The 22486-nt window shown below is 26.3% G+C and overlaps 1 protein-coding gene across 1 annotated transcript; it reads left to right on the forward strand.

The window, feature by feature from the left end:
* Positions 1-14958: 14958 nt before the first annotated feature.
* On the forward strand, positions 14959-16043 carry LOC124838430 (protein GL2-INTERACTING REPRESSOR 1). The gene is made up of 2 exons (XM_047314025.2): positions 14959-15119; positions 15240-16043. The coding sequence occupies exon 2, from the start codon at positions 15261-15263 to the stop codon at positions 15588-15590; it is 330 nt and encodes a 109-aa protein (XP_047169981.1). The 5' UTR covers positions 14959-15119; positions 15240-15260; the 3' UTR covers positions 15591-16043.
* Positions 16044-22486: the final 6443 nt, after the last annotated feature.

Genomic DNA, 22486 nt, shown 5'->3' on the forward strand with positions numbered 1-22486 from the left:
TCCATTATTGGTATTGCTATGTTCCTGTGTATAAAGTGAGAAGAGGACATTTTCACTCGAAGTTTAATATTTTAAGAATTTGTAATTTGTAATGTTAAATGATTATAAATAATTATTTGGTAAGAGATTTTGAGATAATTATTGTACAAACAAATAAATACATTATTCGCAATAGATTTGTAAATTAGATGTAGACTACAAATTATTTATACTGTGAGTATACATACTATTTTTTAATATTTAATACTATTAATATAACTTTATTAACAAAATTGATTTACTCATTTTTAATTATTATCATTTTAACAGACGTTTAGCTATCATCTTAAAGAAAATGTCAGTGTAAAAGTATATTATATTCAATAAGTTTGATATCTCATTTAATCATTAATATGATTAAATTTAACAAATGAAATCAATACACGAACATATAAAACATAATTAGGTGCAATAATATTACTGGCTGTATAACATTTCAGTTTGTTAAGCATTTTGGTTTTCTCATTAGTTGCAACAATAAATAAGTTCGGGGTCATATATTAAGTTTAGAAAGATTATTTTCGGACGCAACTTTTATTTATGATTATTTTTTTAATTTTTAAATATTTAACTTTTTGGATACAATTTTAAAACACGCTGTTAAATATTTTTTCTTCAAAAAAAAATCAAATATATGGACACGAGAGGGGTTAATCTCACTAAAAGTCACTTTGAATTGTTTTGTGTATTATGTAACTTTATGTTTCTTAATGAATTTAAGTTGTTTATCAGTTAATTTTGAATTGTTTGAAATAAGACTAAAATAGAATAGTGTAGATTTGGCAAATTTGAATAAGGAAAAGAAAAGAACCAAAGAGGGAAATCAATAAGGATAGAAACTTTATGAAATTATCATTTTGTAGAGACTAGAGTCTAAATTCATGGAATATGTCTAGTTTTATATCATTATGTCCTTTTTAGACTATGATATAATTTTAGCACTACTTAGACTACCTTTTTGATAATTTTTTATAGAGAAAAAAATATTTGTGCATAAATTAAGAAACTAATAAGATATATGAGAAATGGCATAAATGAATTTTAATTTATCAAAAAATTAACTTTTTTCTTAAATTATGGGAAGTATGGTTTAATATACATTTAATAAAAAAATCTTAAAACAGTTTTTATTTACAGTACATACACAATCTTTATAAAATCTCCGAATTAAAAACCTAGAGGCTATTGTAGGAGGTGTAATTTTCATAGTGTTTTGGTATTTAGTTTGAGATGTACTTTTTCATAAAGTTATTTGGTTATTAGAATTTTATATTTTCTCTTTGAAAATAGTTTGGTGGAACTCCATATAAATTAGAAATAAAAGTATTTTATGATTAGAATTTGTAATGTTAAATTTAAAAGTTATTTTTTAATATGATATTAGAATTATGATGGATTATATTTAAAAAAAATTATTAATTATTAATTATTAATTTATCATTCTATCTATTTTTGAAGTATTATCAAATCATTTATTATTATATAATTAATTTTTTAGTTTGAAGAGTGTGTTAAACGTTTTAAATTAATTAAAAATAATATTAAATGAGTGTAAATTTTATCTAATAAATTAATTTTGTAAGATTAATCTGGAATAATAAAAGTTAATAATTTAATAGCTTGGATAGTTTTAAAAGACTGATAAAGTAAAATAGAGAAGGAAAGGTAATATATAGATAGATAGAAAAAATAGAAGTGCATTTGCGTATTTATATGCATATGCAGAGATAAATAAATAGATAGTAAGAATAGAGAAGAGAGTGGAGGAACATTAATTGAATGTACTAAAAAACTTGAAGCATCTTAAAAAGCGAGTTAATGTTTTAGGCGTAGGCTAAGTTGTCTATAATAATATCTGCAAGGTGGAGAATCTAATGTCACGTGAAAGGGTGGATATCGGAATCTGTCAAAACAATTTTATGCTTAGTACGTTTAATGTGAGCATTGAAGGATCGGTCATTGAAAACTGAAACTTGAATTAAAGATGAATGAGATGAAGGTTTATGGTAGAAAAGAAGAAGGTAGTAAGAATTTGGAGGGAGATTTGAAAGTGGAAGAGCAGAGGCATTTGATTCTGATGAGAAGTTTCTGGTGAGTTTGGTTGGCACATGAAATGGATATGTTAATGGCGTTTGAATGCTGCACTCTGTTCCGTAAGAGTAATCAAAGAAAAGTGGGAACAGATAGCTTCTCTCTCTTTCTCTGGCTCCATATTTAGAGGCTAATCTGTAGCTATGCAACTAAATGCTTCGCATGCATTTCAATGAGGGGTTGAGAATTCAATTCACAGTTTCATCAATAGGGTATTAAAATTTATGGCTTCGATCTGCTTCGATTGTACTATACTATATCTGTGTAAATGCACCAATTTTGATTCCTTTTAATTACCTCTAATTTTCCATTTCACTTTTTCACACATCACCAACAAATTCTTCCTTCAAACTTTCATCCACCAAATTCTTCACACTTATTATTATTATTTACTCAAACCTATACTTACACTACCTTCTTCTTATTTATCACATACACAAAAAAAAAAAATACCATACATGGTATGTTCAATTTTAATTTTTCATCTACCACCAATAGAGAAATGGAAGTCTTATACTAAATGCCTGAATGAGTGTTCAAATTTAGACTACCACGCTCGTATGTTTGACTTTCATTGATGAGGGTTTGGTCTAATCGTTTTATGGTATATTTACATTAGAGAAAAGGAAAATGTTCAAATTTTAATCTTTTTTTCTCTTATTCTCTTGGATCAAATGATATTTTCAAATTTAAAAAAATTATTTTCAACTATATTCTGTCTGTTTGCTTCAAAACTGAGTTTCATTATGGAAATAAATGAATACACAACAGTAGTAATTAAGGACACTGTATTAAATTTGCTCGGTGGTGTTTGTTAATAAATAATGATGTAATTACTTACTTAAAATTTAAATCTGGCATGAGCATTCGTCTAAGGTATTTTTTCTTTTAAATAGTTATATTAATTAACGAAAACAGTTGATATCATTTTATTTTAGTAATTATATTTCAAAAACATTTTTTAAAGGATTATTCGTTTAAATTTCAAATTTAAAAAAAATTGTTAAAACAGAATAACAATCGGCTAAATGATATTTTTTAACATTGTTAAATTCGCAATATTTTGACATTGATTTAAGAAATGTTGAGTTAATTTATGTATTTATACTATAGAAAGGATTTCTTATTTTTGTGTATACATTTTATTTACTAATTTTAACTTTTAAGTGATATGCTATTTGTGGTAACTATTTTCTCAAGTAATATCACGTAGGTTTTTCTAATTGTGTAACAAAAATGTGAACCACGTGGCGCATCTGTTTTCCCTTTTAAAATTAAAAAGGATTTCGTTTGAAAAATAATAAATTAAAATTTTGTATTAATATTACTATATAAAAAGAAGAATGGAGTGAGATATAAGAAAAAAAAAAGTAAATATATAATAAATCAGTCAGCATTTTTTGGTGGTGTATAGACATGTGTATAAATTATATAAGTCAGTAGTTTGACATGTTACATATTGGGTAAGTGTATGTGTGAAGATAATTGATGAAGGAAGGAGTTGTGACAGATACATTTGAGTTGTCAGAGTTCCAAAACGCAAAGATACTGGGACATACGTACATACATAAGATTAAATGTGAGTAATAAAAGAGGTTTTTGTATGAAACTCAATACTGTGAAACCCATCTTCAATCTCCTTTCTCTACTGCATTCAATAAGCCCTAAATTCTCCTTTAAAAGCTGCCACCCAACCCTTTATCCACAACACAACATTGGACTTTCAAATTAATTATACCAACAACTTTTAAATCAAATCAATTGTTTATTTCGCTTTTAATATACTATATATTTTTCATAAAATATTCATTACACAAGTTACAAGACAAAATAAACAAAGTTTCATCTATACTACAACAGATATTTAACTTTTAATACACTTTCTAATTCTTTTACTATATTATTATAATTAGTCTTTATATCTCTATACTAACTAATTTAATTTAAAAGTGTGATTAAACATAATGTGATCTTGAAAATTAAAAGAATGGAATATAAGAAAAACAGATCATCAGAGGAGTGTATTTTATAAAAATTAGAAAATAATTTAAAACATGTTTTCCTTGATTTTCTAATGTATAAAATATTTTGGAAAAAAATTTAATAAGATGGGAAGACAGAATATATGAGACGGATAAGGTACGTGATTTTTCATTATCAGTATAAAGTCGGATACATGCATGTGTTATATATTTATTTCACGTTCTTTTGCTGGTACATATTTATGAGTCGTGTGAGAATTAGACACAACCTTGCAGAAATGAATTAAGAATTCGGATACAAATAGTTAACATGTTGAATTAATGTTTCAAGTATCATGATGCTGTTTGAGTTGGAGTTTTAATAAAAATATTTTTTTGTCAGAGCCTATTCATCTGTCGACGTACACTGTGTACAAATATAAATATGTAAAATTACTATAGATATAGTTGTTAAAAAAATGTAATTTATATTAAAACAGTGAAATTTTCTATATTATTAATAAATAATAGATTATGGATAAATTAAAATCATAATATATTTTATTATAGATTACATCTGATTGATAAGTAATTTATATTTATTTTTATTTATTTTTTGTTTACTAAAGTCAATATTATTTCTTTTTAATATGTTTTTATTTTTTAATTATTGATGAAAATATTTCATTTCTAAATTAAAGTATATATTAGTTTTGTCTATATACTTTATGAAATAATATAAAACATAAATGATATTAGAATTTTTTCGAGTGGTAAAGAGTAATTTCAATGAATTGTAGTTAAACATTTATAGAATCATGTATCGACCTCTAGGTTTTACTACCACCAAACTCATCATCCTAAAACCTAGGTCTACCACTACTAAGCTCATCACCTCCATGGTAACCCCTTCCAGTCTCACCATCATAACCATAGTTTGGACCTAACTACAACTTTCAAGTCTCCCACCACAAAGTAATATTAGTTTAATTTAATCCAATCATATATAGTTACATGGACATGTAATTGTAAAAACAAAAGTAAAAGTTTAATTATATATAAGCATGTGGACGTTTAATTACAATCCACTGAAGATCATCCATTACCACATGAGAAAGACTCTAACGCCATTTGCTTTTAAGAATGTTTTACACACTTTCATAAAATATAGGGATGAAATTGATAAATACTTTGATTCAAAGATAAGATACAATTGTATTTAAGTACGGAAAACATATTTAATCTTTTACAAACTTAACATCGATCAATAATTTGACTAATATGTTAAAAATCAAATATGATATTAAAGTTGTGTAACCTATTATATAATCACACTTTCAATTAGTTAAATTTATGTCATGCGGAGTACATTTACAATTGATAAGTTAAGACATGCTTATTTAAAGAAGTTAAATAACTATATTGGCGCACGTGTGATTAATAAAGGATCATTAATTATTTTTATATACCATAATACATAAGCCACATAGGATTTTAACTTTTATTAATTTTAGATTTCTTAAATTTATATTTTAATATATGATTACTCATATAATTATATATTATGTCAATCAATTGTGATGTTTACCAATATTTTAAGAGTCTTAATAATATACTCAAAAATTGAGTATAATTTTCTAATGTATATTTTTCATAAAAAAAATTACTAAAGTTCATTTTTTATCAAAAGTAACATGAGTAAACTTTTCTTACTCGTGTTATGTAACTATCACATAACTTTTACCTTATCTACATATGAATCATGCATCAAAACGTTGTAAAGAAAGATGCATCATAACAATTAACCAATTTTGTAAAGAAATGTATTGCATGGACATCAATTATCCCATGACGGAGGTTAAGTAAAGTAAGTCACAGTTGAATCATAACACTCAAACTGTCACAATTGATGGAGGTTTATCCTAATTCTTAATTATAATTTTTGGTCTAATGATAAGTGTTCAATCCAACAATTGTTATGAAAACTAAGCACATTAGTTTGTTTTTTTAATGCAATTGTTAAGGAAAAATATACTGTAGATTGTATCAATTATCTCATGGTGGAGACCAAGTAAACAAAGTCACAACTGAATCGTGACATTTGAGTTGCATTTTAAATAAGAAGAGCTTAATATTGATTATTAGTTATATTTTTTGGTTTTATAATAAGTGTTTGATTTAACAAAAGAAACCTAGTATTATGAGTACAATTCAGAAAGACTTCATATTATAATGTTTATATCAATATAAGAAGATGTTCTTCAAGAATGAGACAAAGATAAGTCTCACGTCAATTTAAGAAGAATTTAAATTATCAAAATTTAAGGATGAAAAAAGAAAAAAAAAAACTTAGATAATTAAGATAACATCTCAACAATTGTTAAATGAATTTGATGGAAAAGTAGATTTTAATTATTTACATTTTGTTTCCAAAGCTTACAATATAGAATACTTCAAACTAAAGTACAATAATAAAGCAAGGAAGCCAAAGTACAAAATTTGAAAAAAAGAGAATGATTTTGAAAACAGAAACTTCAAGAGTGGGTTTATCATCGACAGATATAAGCAAAGTAGCAGGCATAGCAAAAATAAATAAATAAAACATTGATGCAATTTATTTCTAAATTACCATAAGGAATAAAAGATATTATAAGAATGCAAAAGAGGCCTTTGTCTTTTACATTTGGATAAAAGTAGAAATAAAGAATAATTTGAGTTTTAAAATAGGTATGAAACTTTCACTTTCTATTGATAACATGCCTTCAGTATAATTTTAAAACATAATTTGTCTAACGTAAGTCAGTTTGACTAGATATACTGTTTTTAACAAAAATCGATGCGTAGTAAAAAAATATAAAGAAACAGTATTATTTATTATAACAAAAAAGTAACTTATACAAGATTAATTAAACAAGCGATCAACTCAAAATATCCTTTCTCAAATTTATTAAAGAACAATAGATATTATTTCCTTAAAATAAAGAAAACGGATTTTGCTCCAACTTTCTGGAAGGAAAAAATAAATACAAAGGCAAGATTTATTTAATTTCATAACCACCCTTTGTTTCGTGTAATCGTTAAGTAGTGGAAATCTAAGATCATAGAGTGTGGAGGTGAGAAGTTACAAACGTGGAGAATATTTCTTTAACAGCAATGATAGATGTGTACTTTTATTTTATTTATATTTATTATATATTTAATTCTTTTTTTTTCTTTATCACATAATATAATCTAACTTTTTTTAATCACGCTTAGTAATTTTATATAAATTAAGAATCGAGTATTTTTTTTTTCTTTTTTCACTTTTTAAAACGTCTTTTAGATATTTTACATACATGGAGGTTGATTTTAATGATATTATTTGATAAAATAATTTATAAATTTTTTATCTTTTTATTTTAAAAATATAATAAATATGAAGAGAGGTTTATTTAAAGAAAACACTGTATATAAACATATCCGAAGTCCGAATTTGCAATCCTCTGAGAGCTTTTATAGCAGATGATGGTTTCATACACTTGTTCTTGTTGTCTATCACTCACTGACACTATTCAGCGGTCAGCCACCAAGACGTTTACCTAACCACGAAATCGGAGCTTCTTATTTCTACTCTTTCCATTTTGGAAGATTACGGGTCAAATCACCCTGTTTAAGATTTTACCACCCACCCATTTACAGAATAATCTTTCAAGTTTTTGAAGATTGGGTTTGATACTGTCGTGATATATGAAAATTCCTTCATAGATTGGAACAAAATTGAATTCCACCAAGCCAAGGCATGCAATTGAGATTGGTAGATCCACAAAAGTAGGGTCAAATTTGAATAATATTAAAGCCGAATTGATGCCCTTGGAAGCGTGAGTTAATTTTTGGTTGCAACTAGAATAAGAATTAATAAGAACACATAGAGACGTGGGGTTTCTTTAAAACGAAAATGAAGTAAGTGTTGGATCAGTTCATCCTCAAAGTACGGCACATTAATTGCAACTTGCGTTATGAAACCAAGTTTAATTCCCACCTAGACTCACATGAATTTTCTAAGCAATGCCTCTCCATATTCATTTATTACTCCAACTTCACAATTCAACAAATACCCTTCTTTCTCACCTCGATTCCTTCTTTTACAAACCAACATACTTCTTTCCAAACCCTACTAGTAAGTCCTATATGGTATTTTCCTCACCCCTTTCACTACAAATTTTATTTCCATATTCTTAATAAACAACTTAGGAAATATTATTAAATATGTCGACGAAGATATTATCACTCAACTTACATCAAATAAAAATATCATCTTCATAACATATAATTAAGATACAAATTTATTTTATAAACCGATTTCATGATATTAAATTTTACCACAAACTTATTTACTAAAATTTAAAATGAAATAATTATCTATACCTATATATAATTTTTTAATTTTCTTTTTCGTATTCACATTTTTTTTTAATTTTATCTTTTAAAAAATCAAACTAAAATAATTATTTTATCATTTTTACTCTTTAGTAGCCTTTTTTTTTAAATTTAACCATTTTTTAAACTTAGTTTTTTTAATTATAAAACTACTTACAAAATAAATAAAAATTATTTACTGTATAATTATTTATATTTAATTTTATAATTATAATAATATTATTACTAATTTTATTATTTTTTATTATCATAAAAAAAAGTAAATAGGATGTGACTAGTATAATTTTAAAAAAAATTAAAAATAATACTTTTACATTTTTTTATTTTCATTGTTCGTAATATTTTTTAATGTACATTACTTTAATGAAATTAAAATTAATTTATATATATAATAAAGTAGTGATATTTTTTTAAAATACGTATTTATTGAAATAGTTTTATTCATATAGTTATAAAACTTACAAAGATAAAAAATTGAGAGGTTACAATTTAAGTGTTTATCAACCTATATTAGAACATCATATACTTATTTGTGTTTAATATAACTTATTATTTTTTTCCAATACACATTGTGTTAAAAGTTTCTCTATACAACACTTTTTAACATTTTATTAGAAACCTTGTTCAACGTCTAATATTTTAGTTTATTCCTTAGCTCCAATAGCATTTTTAATTTAAATGATATTTTATGAATAGCTTACATTTCAGTGAAAGGAAATAATTGCAGTTGAGATTTGAAAGAAAAAGGGTAAATTATAACATTGAAAAATAATTCATTAATTAGCTACGAATTATTTTAAATGTTAAAGTGAAAAGGAAATTTTAATGTAAAAAATAAAAATAGTTACTAATATGAAAATATTGATAAAAATATAAAAGATAATGCTAATTAACAGTGTGAACAAAGGTGAAATAGAGTATATGGTATTGCATTTTTAATATTGTTATTTGGTGACTTCAAAGGGATGGAGTGAAACTTATAGTTTTTTATTTACAGAATAATAAGGAAATGAGTTGAAAAAAATATATTATATATTAATTTTATCATTAAATACAAAATAGTGTGATATTTACCTTCCTACTCCTGAAGCAAAAAGTAAAAGCTATTTTGAATTTTTTTTTTCTTTTATATTACACTTAAAAGTTTTTTTTTAAGAAATATTAAAAGGTCAAATTTGTTCACCAACAGAACACGAGAAAGAGAGATAAGTTGTTTATATTTTAGTTAGTCAAAATCATTGATACTACTTTGCATTAATTTTTGAAGACTAAGCTTGTCGAGCATTAAATCTTTCAACAAGTATTATTCAAGACATTATTAGTAAAAAAATTGACTATTATTTTTCTTAGTTTCTTTGAATAATTTTCTTACTTTTTTTTAGAATAGTCTTTTTAAGTTTGTGTACACCTCATGATTAAATAAAAAGATAATGTAAATCAAATACTTTAAATAAATATAATATTTTTTTTTTCGCATCATTCTTATAATTTTATTTCGTGTCATTTTTTTCCATGAATATCATGGATCCTGTGGTATAATTATGTATTCTATAAATGTTAGCTCTTTTTTCAATAGTTTATTTTTTCCTACTATTTCTATCAACCATTTTATTAAAAATTCATTGATTTAAGCGTTACTACTTACATATCTCAATTGTAATAATGTTTTTAATCTCTTTGATATTATATATATATATATATATGGATTATTGACATTGTGTGCCCTTTTTTTATCTGTTTAACAGGTAATAAAGCTTATCGAAAAAAGTTTTCTATTAATACTATTTTTTAGATATACAAATTTTGTCTTTATATAATTCTTGTTTTATGTTTAATTTATGTGTTGCGTGATGATTTTAGAAGTCGAGAGTTTGAAGAAGTTGTTAGTGTTGAGTGGGCTAAACAATGCATAAACTTTGATTTTCGGATTTCCAATATGAAAGACTATTGAGTTTCTTTTCTTTGAAAGTAACTATTAATATAAGTTGGTACAGAAGGATAAGTAGTATGTTGAACTTTATTTTTTTAATTTTAAAAAAATCATTTTGTATTTTTATTTGAAAAAGTCATTTTAATTTGGTATATATGGATAAGTAATATGTTTAACCTTGTCATCAACTTTCTAAAACTATTCACTTACTTTTCTTATACTTTTCTCAAAGATTTTGAAGAATACGTTCACTTTTGAAGATTAGAAACTATCACATAGATCTTGCAGCACAATAGAGTAATTATACATGGTAAAAATGCTGTCAAAATAAGTCATTTATATTTTTATGTTAAGTCAATTTTAGAAATTTTGCACTCATGAGGGTCTCACTAAGGTTTAAGATAATTTTTTTGTTTGTTTAGCATTGTTAAGATATAGTTATATTGTTAATTTTAGTTTTTTTTACAAGTATTACATTATGTGAGAGAGTGAAAGCTTTAAAGCTCTGATAAACTAAAAAATATTAGTCCAAATAAAGAAAGTTATTGATTTTTTTTATAAGAATTTCACATTAGATTATTTGTTTATATGGATGATGTAATTGCTATATTTGATTGAGAAATTGGTTTGTGTTAACAAGTTTTGGATGATTAATGGTTCTTAGTTTATGAGTATAGATAATGGTTTGGGGCATGTTATGTTTTTATTATTTTTGTGTGAATATTGATAAACTATAATATATTACATTAGTAAACTTTAGTTTTCAATTATTTTGAACTAAACAAATAACTTTTTTTTACATGAGAATGGAGTAAACTTGTTTAGAAATGACAAATTGGTTGATTTAATATGTGTGTTAAAATTTCTGAATAATGCGTATTCATTGTATGAGTCATCATTTTGTTGAGTAAAATTCAATTCTTGAAAATCTAGAGAGCTTAGAGAGTCTTGTTCACTAGGTAAGCTAAAACTTGTTGGGTGAGTTTTTAAATAAGAGATTAAGTGTTTTGGTTCACTAGGCGAGTGAATATCTCACTTTGCCAAACTAGTTTTGTGAAGAAACCCAAAAGCTCATAAAAGATTGATCGTTAAGCAAGTCAAGTCTTGTTAGCATTTCCAAGTGTTTAGGATTGTTGTGTGAGCTATATTCTTGTTCGATAAAACTATTTTTGTAAATTTTCTAAAATTTAACATGTGCTTAATTCACTCAAGGAACCAACTGAGCGATATAGTATTTTATGAACTTTAACTAAATAAGTTTTTAAATATTAAAATTGTTTTATCTTTCATTTTGTTAAATTTTATTAATATATTGTGTTTCAATATTATTATAATGAAATGAAAAATTTATTGTGATTGATTAGTATTTAATTGAGTTGAATGTATGATTTATGATATGTGAGGCCGAGTAAGGTTAGGGAGTTAAGCCAATAATCTACTATTTATAGAGTTAGACAAAGTATAGGGAGAGGGTAGTACCCATATTATGATTTGTTGATGTGATTTTTATGAAATGTAAACATAGTCATTTCCAATGAAGAAATATTATGACAAAAGGTTGTCGATTGTGCATTAAATGGTAATTTGAATAGATATTAACTCTACTAGTGTTGGATTCACATAAAAAAACATGAGATGGTGAAAGTTGATGGAGATTCTTATGATTCAGAGTGTAGTATGAAAAAGAACCATATTTAATAGGTTGTAAGAAATTTACTTAATCATTTAACTTAGTTTATGGTATGTAGTTCTGAATGAGTTAAGTTAGTATGATAAGTACAAAATCCTTGAATTTATTCCACTCACGAATTTTTCAAAAATAGAATTATGTGTTTGTGGTATTGTAATGTTAATAATTGATGACATGGAAAGTAGTCGTTTGAACTAATATGTGTAAACACTTGACTATGATTGACTGCGAATGATTAACTAATTTGATTAATGAATGAATGAGATTATGAAAATGTGTAATTGTATTAGTGAAGTGACTTACAAATCATTTTAAATAATACTATGTTACTTTGATATCTTTTATGTGTTATTTTAAATGTAATGATTGTGTATTATATAAAAACATATAATGTTTTAATTGGAGTTTTCAATAATGATAAATTGAGAAATATTAATATAGGTAGTCAACGCTATCCAAACTTGAAGATTCAAAAGTTTACATTTCTTTTTTTAATAAATGATCGTTCACAACTAAAAGCAATTTACAAAATAATTATATGAAGAAGGAAATGGTAGATGTCATTATCATTTTACAGTTTTTAATATTGTAATTCTAACACAATTGAATAACTTATTAAAATCTTATTCTTCCATTTTAAACTTATTTATATTAATACAAAAACACGTGTTATTTTTTACAATAATATAATATAGTTTATAATTAAAAAATTGTCAAAATGAAAATATTACTAAAATTTATAGTATATTATAAAATATATGTATGTAAAATAATAATTATAAAAACGAAAAATCAAAGAAGCTAAAATGAAAAACAAAAAGTAATCGACATGTGTAAAAGTACAACTATTCAAAAGAGTCATAGATTATTAAAACTAAAAGTTTAATTTAACACAAAAAAATCAAGAAAGTTATATTGAAAAATAGATGATAGGTGAAAATAAGGAGACAAATATGAAATATCACCGAAAGTGATAAGTGTTTTTGTTTGGAATGATTTGTTGATTTTTGAATTGTAATGAAGGCACGATTGGTCAAATGGTTCAATCGTAGATCCATATTCTTGTTATCTATATGTCAAGATGCTGAATTTTAAAGAATGGGAGTGTCTATTTATAGCAAGTAGAAATGCATCATTTAAAGCATGTTTCATGAATATATGCCACGTTGACCACAAAATTCTACATATGGAAATAATACTGCCCTTTTACAAATCATTTTCTTTCTTCACCACATTTCATCATTTCCTTGACCTAGCATACTTTCTTCTGTTTCCAAATAATGCTGCGATAATAATCAGATCCATTCACATGCAACCTTTTACATTCTGTCCTTTTAAGTTGACAATCTTAATCTTTTCTTTAGTACCCAAGAATTCTCAAATAAAATACAAAAATTCAGGAGAGCCATAAATTATCAAATCAAATATGAAAATTTAAAACATACTATTTTTTATTATTTTTGGAAAAATGTCATCTCAAAATATACTATAAAGGGAAATATTGATTTTTGAGTCTCACTACCTACCCAGTTAGTTTGAAAGCATTTTTATGTAAGTAAACATGTTCATGATTTGGCTAAGTATAACGAGTGAACTATTTTAATCAAATACGTAAACTTTTTTAATGTTTATCTTTTTTATCCAGAAAAACTAATAAAATTTACACGAAGACCGTATTGACTCCAGCGCTACTATTTTGAAAGTTCTTATCATTCATTCATTGCATAAAATAAAACCATTTCCCTATTTGCTGAAGAATGAGGTCAGAAGCCATTCAAAACTTTAGAACATACACAGTATACCGATATAATTAAAAATACAGTAAAAAAAATTGAAAATCTGAGAATTTTGAAAGGAAATGTTTATTTTTAGTTTCATTATTTATTTTTTTTGTAAAATTAAAATAGATGTTATGTTATGAATGTAAAAGTGGTGGAATTAATTTTGAAACGGTGGGAAGTAAAATTGAGAATCCGTAGTGTGGAGAATCTGAAAAATGAAGTTGAAAGTATGGTGGTAGTGTGTGATGAGTAAATGTTCCACAGGTCTCTTCCCGGCTCTGGCGTTGCATTGTCAAATCACGATCAAGTTCATGACAGAAAGTATTCTTTAGTTGGTTTTAATGGTGGCAATAATGTCTTCAGAAGAATCGATGGTGGCGTGACAATAACACAACGAGATCCTGTAATGTCTGTTGGACGATGGACATGGATTGTACTTTCCAAGGTTTCTTAAGAATCTGAGAAGTGAAAATTGTGTAGCAGAAGAGAGCATGATGGTGATGAGGATGATGACGATGACGAAGATGATTCAGATGGAAGATTGAAGATTGTGATTTCATTTAATTTGGTTTCCTTTTATCGGGGCAGTGATGAATGGAAGTGATAATATTTATTTAAAATGGATTAAATAAAGAAAAAAGGGTTGGGTTATTACTAGATGGATGGTATTAAATTTTGTTGGTGAGGGGTTGGATTTTTAAATAAGGGGTTTAGCTTTAAAAGCCGTTGGATTTCTCTTGCGCTGTGTTGTGTTGCTCGGAGACTTAAAACACCGACTCTTCCTCAAGCAATGAATGAAGAAAGGCCCTCCTTCTGCACTTTGTAATTGCAATATTTACTCCAAATTTCCCCTTCCTGCATACTTCTTGGGATTTTTCCAAACAATTAATACATTTCCTGGCCTCAATTTACACTCTCCTTCTACCCAATACTTCAATTCAATTCAATTCAATTCAATCCAATCCCATCGCTCTCTTTCTCTCTCCTCTCTCCCTCTCTCCTCTCTCTCTCTCTACACCCTACCCCCCTCCACCTCTCTCTCTCTCTCTCTCTCGAAATTAAATTAACCCTTAAATCACTCCCTTCATTTTCCTTATATAAAACGCCCATGAACCTCCACCCATTCTTGCAACAACAAAGATCACCAACACTTTGCTGGTGCCACTCTTTCTCACCACCCCTTTTCCCCTTCCAACAACAACAACCTTAAAGTCAGTCACTCCTTCTTCTTCTTCTTCTTCTTCTTCTTCCTTTTTCAATTCTCATTTCTCCTCCTGTAACTCACCCTTTTCTTTCTTCTTATTTTTCTTCTTCTTCTTTGCTTTTTGCAGAACACAACGCACAGGAAAGCCATGAGCCGCAGAAATGGAAGTGGTCCGCAGCTTGACTTGAAGCTCAACCTGTCCCCGCCCAGGGTCGACCGGAGACTGGACTCGCCCACACGATCGGCCACGGCATCGCCGACTTCACCTCCCAGCTCCTGCGTGTCCTCGGAGCTGAACCAGGAGGAGAAGAATTACTCCAACAGCCCTGAAGCCACTTCCATGGTGCTGGTGGGGTGTCCTCGCTGCCTCATGTATGTGATGCTCTCTGAAGATGATCCCAAGTGTCCCAAATGCAAAAGCACCGTTTTGCTAGATTTCCTGCACGACACCAAAAACCCCACCATAAGGAGGAGTTAGAGTGATAGTGTTAGGATCCTGGGTTCCTAGCTCTGTTTTCTTCTGTTCCTAGCCCTGTTTTTCTCTGTTCCTAATAGTAGGACATATTATAATATTATATTATTATATTAGCTAGTAATGGTTAGGAATTAATCTCCTTTTTACCTTTTTACTGTTTTAACTATTCCCCCTTCTGTGGGTAGTGCTATGTGCGCTCCACTTTTACCCTCTCTCCCAACAATTTTGTCAAAGCAGGGGATGCATATTTGCAGAGACAGAAAGAGACAGAGTGGAGCGTGAATAGCACTGCTTGAATCACCTATAGAAAGAAAGTTACTGGGCAATTCGGGAATGTTAGGTGTCTATTATATAGGAGCTGGGTGCTCTTTAGCGGTTAAGAAAGTGTAATAGGGCTTATAACCTCAGGTGCCCTCTTAGTTTGCTTGTTGAAATCCAACCTCGGTTTTCCTTTGACTCTCTTTTTCTCTGCATCCACCGTGTTAATGTTGTTAATGTTAATGTTAATGTTAATGTTACTGTTTCATCCAACGGCACACACATGCTGTTATTGTCCACCTTAACCACCACAAAAGGTAAATAAAATAAGTGAATAATAAAAATAGCCGCAACGCAACAAAAGCAAACTTGTAAGACAGAATGTAGATCTTCTGTACTTTGTGTTAACAGTTGAAATGGTTTGAAAGTTCAGGCCCACCAAACCGGTGTTAACTGCTGCATCATCTACTGAACTATGCGAAGTCGAACCACTCATGCATGCTTAAACAAAAAAGAAAAAGAAATAAAAAAACTGAAAAGAAGAGGTTAAATTAAATCTGAGTTGACTTTGTGGTAGATTTTGTTGGAAGAATTGATGATTGAAAAATGAGTTGTGTAATTTGATCGAGATCCCCTGACACGATGGAATGGAAAGTTTTGCATGCGATAATGACTTGATTAAAAAAGAAGGGAGATGGTTCCAAGTTGCATGTTACAAAATTCAAGTGTCCACGAGTATAATGAGAGCAATGGCGTGAAAGTCGTATGTCGTGTAGTATAAGAAAATTATGTTGTGGGTTATGAGGAGATGAAGGATGAGTGAATCAAGGGATGGTAGAGGGTGGGTTGGGTAGTTCCGAGCATTGAAAAAAAAAGGCCATTCTATTAAGGCCATTTAAATCACATAAATGCAAGAGTAATTGAGACGGTTGAGAATAATGTGGGAGATATTACGTCAGATGATAAATGCTCTATTTTCTTTTCTCTCTTTTCCACCTATTTTATCAAACACTTTCTTCTTCTTCCTTTCCCTTCCTCTCTGTTCATATCCATTTTCCTATAAGCAGACTCCATAATTGCACCAACTAAGGCTCTCCTTTTGTCAGTAAATTCACATTCAAGCCGTCACAGAGCATTAATCCCTAATTTATAACCATTATATTCAAAGCTTCAAAATCTGAACCTTTATCATTCACCCTTCAGTATGTAAATTTGTAGGTTAAATCAGGTGAGAAACGTCCTGGGAAATGCCACAATTAATTGTGTGTGTCATCAATAAAATAAGGGCAAGTTGAACAGCGTGCACAGCTCATGGACAGAAAGAGATCGGTCATCAAGATGAGGGGCTAAGACTCTATCAAACCCCAGAAAACATCACTCTTAGGGTTCGATAAAGAAAGCATCGTGTGATAAGAACAAACTAACGCTAAAAATAAGAAACAGTTGAGTGAATTCGATGATCTTAAGGCTTACTGCTATGCATGTCATATCTTCTTTCTATAACATATACCATGTAAAATAATATAAAAACCAAAGTTAACAAGCCATTAATAAAAGAGGTTGTCGTTTGTTACAGATATGGAATGCAGCTGTTAATATAATGAGATGCATTTCTAACAGTGAAACAAGTTTTGGCTATTACTATATGTATATTATTATTTTTTTTCTAGCAATAACTTTGGTTATCGATATATGATCCAACATTTAATGCAATTACCACTTATCCTTTTGCTACTTGTCAACACCATCCACATCTTAGTGTCTTGCATTGCATCACATGGAACAAAGTACTGAATTAATCATTATATTTATTCTTCTTCTTTTTGGTAAAGTTGACTATATCTTCATAACAAGGCATCTTCGTCTTCTAGAATAAAATAAAAAAAACAGAGAGAAAGTAATAAACCAGCCACAAATTAATCATGTTAATCATAAATCTAATTTGGACAAAGTATTAAAGCCTTAATCACACTTTTTAAAACCTAGGTTATCTACTAATCATATGGTATGGTGGTGGTAAGTATCAAGTTCATCGTAACACGCATGTTAAGTCAACCAGATTAAGTTTACTTATTTATATATTTATATTTTAGTTTAGTGTTTTGTTTTCCATATAGCATAAGACCAAAGACTCCATGCAAGCATAAAAAGCACGTGTTTTATCTTGATCACTGAATTATAATATTGAATTTTTAAAAGATTGTTAATTAATAATAAAAGACTGATAATAATATTCTACACATAAATTCTGCATGTAATAATATATGATGTGATTGTGTTATTATATATGAAAAATATTCTCTAATCTATATTCTTTTATAAGTTTTGAATGTAGTTTGAAACTGTGAATTAAAATGAGTAGAATGAATAATATATAATTAAAAATACTTGAAAATATTTTGTTCTAAAATATTTTTAATCAAAGATAATATTTTGATTTTTCTTTTTAGTTTGTTCACGAGTCATTATTATTGAAAAATCTAACTACACATGTAATTGTTTTTTAAAGCTACTAACATAGAAAGAACTGTAAATCAGTATCATAAAGTCATTAAAACAATTAATAATAACCTAATTTCTTACTTGTGCACAACAATAAATAAATGCATTTATTTATAACTATCAAATTTATTCGAGACATTCTTAAAAAAGTTAATAATATTTTTATATTATTAAAAAAATATGCAGTAATATTCTGTGTTCTTTAAAAGTGAATAACTACATCAAGTTTGGTAAAAAAAAATGAAATTTAGCTTATTTTTTCTTCAATATAACTAACGGCAATATCATTGTTTTCTTGAAAAACTCTCAATAATAATTTAAAACTGTTTTCTAACATATTCTCTGAAAGGTTATACATTGTTAGAAAATAAATTATGTTTTTCTTAACAAGCTTTTTTCCACACATATAATTAAGAGAAAAAGTTCTAAGAACATATTAAGTAATTAAACTATATATATTAAATGTATTGAATTTTGTTCTTTAAAGTGTGAACAGAGTCCACAAGCGTGTGCTATTTATATAAGCACAACAACATGACTAAGAGGTCTTAACAATTACCATCACTATTATTTTTTAGAAGATTAAAAGGAAAAAACAAAACTTCGAGGAAAAAAAAGCAATTAACACCTATTTTATATACAACTATTTCAATGAATAAAAAAATATGTTTTTTTCGCGTCAACTTCGAGACGAACGAACATTTTGGCACACAAGAAGAGAATGGAAAATTTAAGGTTATAGTGAATTCTCTTTTTCAATTTATTGAAAGAAAACTTTGTCGTACAAGTAAATCACGTGTAGAGCCAACAATCTAATAAAAAAACGTGCTAAATGTAAAGACTATTTTTTTCTAATTTAAAATTACTTTATATATAAATTAATTCGTAGAATTTTTCTTATATATTATTTTTCATTTTTTTATAAATTAACTGAAATTTATCAATAAATTATTTTCAAGTTTTTGTAGAAAAAATACCGTAAAATGTTTTAATATGAAGTTATTTAAATGACTTAATATGATATGTTTTGATTTATTTTTGTATGTAATTGAATTTCACTATGTTTTAAAATATAATCAATTTAGTCATTTTTCTTAAATTAATGTTAAAGATACATGGAAGTGTCAAAATCATTTTTTACTTTAGAATATTATGGTTTGACACATAATATATTATAAATTTTAATATGTAATACTTTTTCAATTATTTTAACACATTATGCTTTTTAAATTTTGATATGAAATACTTTCAAACATCAATGAAAAAATTAAATTAATTTTATTTAATAAATATTATAACTTATAATCAAATTAGAAAAATATTAGATTAAAGTGAATTATAAACTTAAATATAAAATCAAATGATTAATTAAATCTATTTAAATTTAGAAGCTAGTTTGAGTTTTATAAATATAACTACATTAATAATCTAAAGAAAAAATTTGCTATTCATAATAGTTTTATTAGATTCTATGTTTTCTGTGCTAAAAATATAAGTGATTCAGAAAAGAAACTGTATCATAATAGAAAGAAAATATATATATATATATATATATATATATATATATATATATATATATATATAAATTAATTGTAGTTTGCATAGGTTTACTATATTTGAGCTGTCATTTTTTCCTCACCCCTCTTATTTTTTTGTCACGTATCTCCATAAAATATAATATCCCCATTTTACTCTTAAATAAATATATTAAAAATTCTAAATTTACTTTTTTCTTTTGCCTTCTCTTCCTTTCACCACCATTTCTTCTTGGCATTTCGGTATTGATAATTTAGAGAAGGAGGATAAGCTTATATGCAATGAAAAAGCTTGAGTCAATGAAAATGAAGAAGAAATAGCCAAGAAAAGGCACGAGAGTATTAAAAAATACATTCTGGATTGAATGTTTAAAAAGTATTTTTGGATTCAAAATATTTTTTAGAATGTTAATTTCAGAAAAAAACAATTATTTTCGGGTTGGGCTTCCTAAACATCCAATCTGAAAAGTAAAAATTTTGAATTGGGCATTTTAAAATATATTTTTAAATTTAGAAGTATCTTTCAAAATACTCATTTTGGAATAAAAAAACAATTATATTCTTAATTAGATGTTTTGAAAAGAATTTTTTAAAATACGTTCCAATACATCAATTTAGAATATTAAAATACTTTTTTAAAAATGAAAAATTATTTTGAAAATATTTTTGAATCTATATATATTTTCCAAAAAACTTTATCCAGAATGTATTTCTTTTACATTCTAAATTTGTATCTTCTACAAATTCAATCCAAAATATAAAATTAGAAAATAGTATTTTGAAAGATATTTCTGAATCTAAAAATATCTTCAAAAACACCTAATCAATGTATTCTCTCATAGTTTCGTGCTTTCTGTTGTTTATTTCTTTCCTGTGGTTATTTTTTCTTACTCTTTATTGGTTTAGGTTTCATTTCATATAAGTTTCTCTTACTTCTCCACATAGGAAAAAATGACAAATTTGGGCTCAAGTTTGCATTATAGGCCTCTAAACTGGATAGTAGACCGGTATATAGGATGTTTCTCGTTGTACCTCTAAACTTTCTCATGTAATTCCGAACTTTCTCTTAAGTGTAAATTTCTTTTTTCTCTATCATAATTACCTAGTCACCATCACCTAGTTTTTCTTAGTCTCATACTTCCATCTATTTCATTAGACTTCGAAATTTATTAATCTTTTAAATCAGATTTCAAAATATAATAATATTTTAAATAAAATAATAATAATAATAATGAATTAAAATAATAATGATAATAATTATAACAATAAAAATAAGAATAAGAATAATAATGATAATAACAAAAATAAAGATAATAATAATAATAACAATATAAAAATAAGAAAAAAATTAAAAATCACTATAAAAATAATGATAATAATATATGACAAAATTATTATTATTATTAATATAATTTTTAGCCTTAAAAATCAGAGTATAAGAAAACATGTTAACCGGATTATAAAGTCCCGTTAACATATATTAAATCTAATGTTATTATTATTTATTTTCTGTGTACCTCAACATTAAAAATAATAATAATAATAATTTTATTATTATTAATAATATTATTTATTATTTATTGTTGTTATTGTTACGTTATTATTATAATTATTACGATTCTTATTCTTATTATTATCATTATTTTTATTATTATTATTTTTGTTATTATTTTTTTTCATTGCAATTATTTTTATTATTATCATCACTATTATTATCATCATTTTTATTTTTATTATTATCATTAATATTATTATTATTAGTATCATTTTTATTTTTATTATTATCGTTATTATTCTTACTATGATTTTTATTTTTATTATATTATTTTATTGTTATTTAATATATGTTATTTAGTGTAAGAAAAAGGAAAATAAAAAAAGTGTGAACCGGATTTGAATTAGTATTCCGGGTTTAACAAAAGAATAGAAAAAAAGTGCTCGGAAATCCGACAGCACTGTAAGCCAAATTTTGAAATTATGAGGAATTGACTATTGAATTTCGAAATATAGATAGCTAAATTTTAAAATTTGACGATTTTAAAAAAATTGATAAATCAGATTTTGAAATCTAATTATTTTATAAATTAAATTTTGAAATCCAATTATTTTGAAATTTAATAAATTTTTTTAATCTTTGAAATCTAATAATTTTTTAAACTGAATTTCAAAATTCGATAACTTTTTAAATCAGACATTGAAATGTATGATGCTAAGAGAAACTAGGTGATAAGTGACTGGGGTAGTTATGAGAGAGAGAAAAAAAATACTCTTCTCAAAAGAGTAATTTAGACATTAAGATAAAGTTTGGAGATACAGCCACAGACAAGCACCATCATTCCAATGTTCAACCATGAATAAGGTCAAATAGAGGTCCAATAATATCCAAAAACATGAAAAGTTTGGTCATTGTACTCACGAACACACCATTAAACAAAATGTCTGAGAACAAAGCATACAGATGTTGTCTACAACATAGTAAAAGACTCCACCGATTAAAGAGTTTACCCAATAAATTAAAACAAATAAATATAATAAAAACTATTATACATAATTCTTGTAGGCACTGTAAGTCATTCATGGTAAAAACCATTATTGATCAACTCA

This window comes from Vigna umbellata, chromosome 5 (assembly GCF_029865625.1).
Source record: "Vigna umbellata cultivar VRB3 chromosome 5, Vumbellata_1.0, whole genome shotgun sequence".
In the NCBI taxonomy this organism is placed as follows: domain Eukaryota; kingdom Viridiplantae; phylum Streptophyta; class Magnoliopsida; order Fabales; family Fabaceae; genus Vigna; species Vigna umbellata.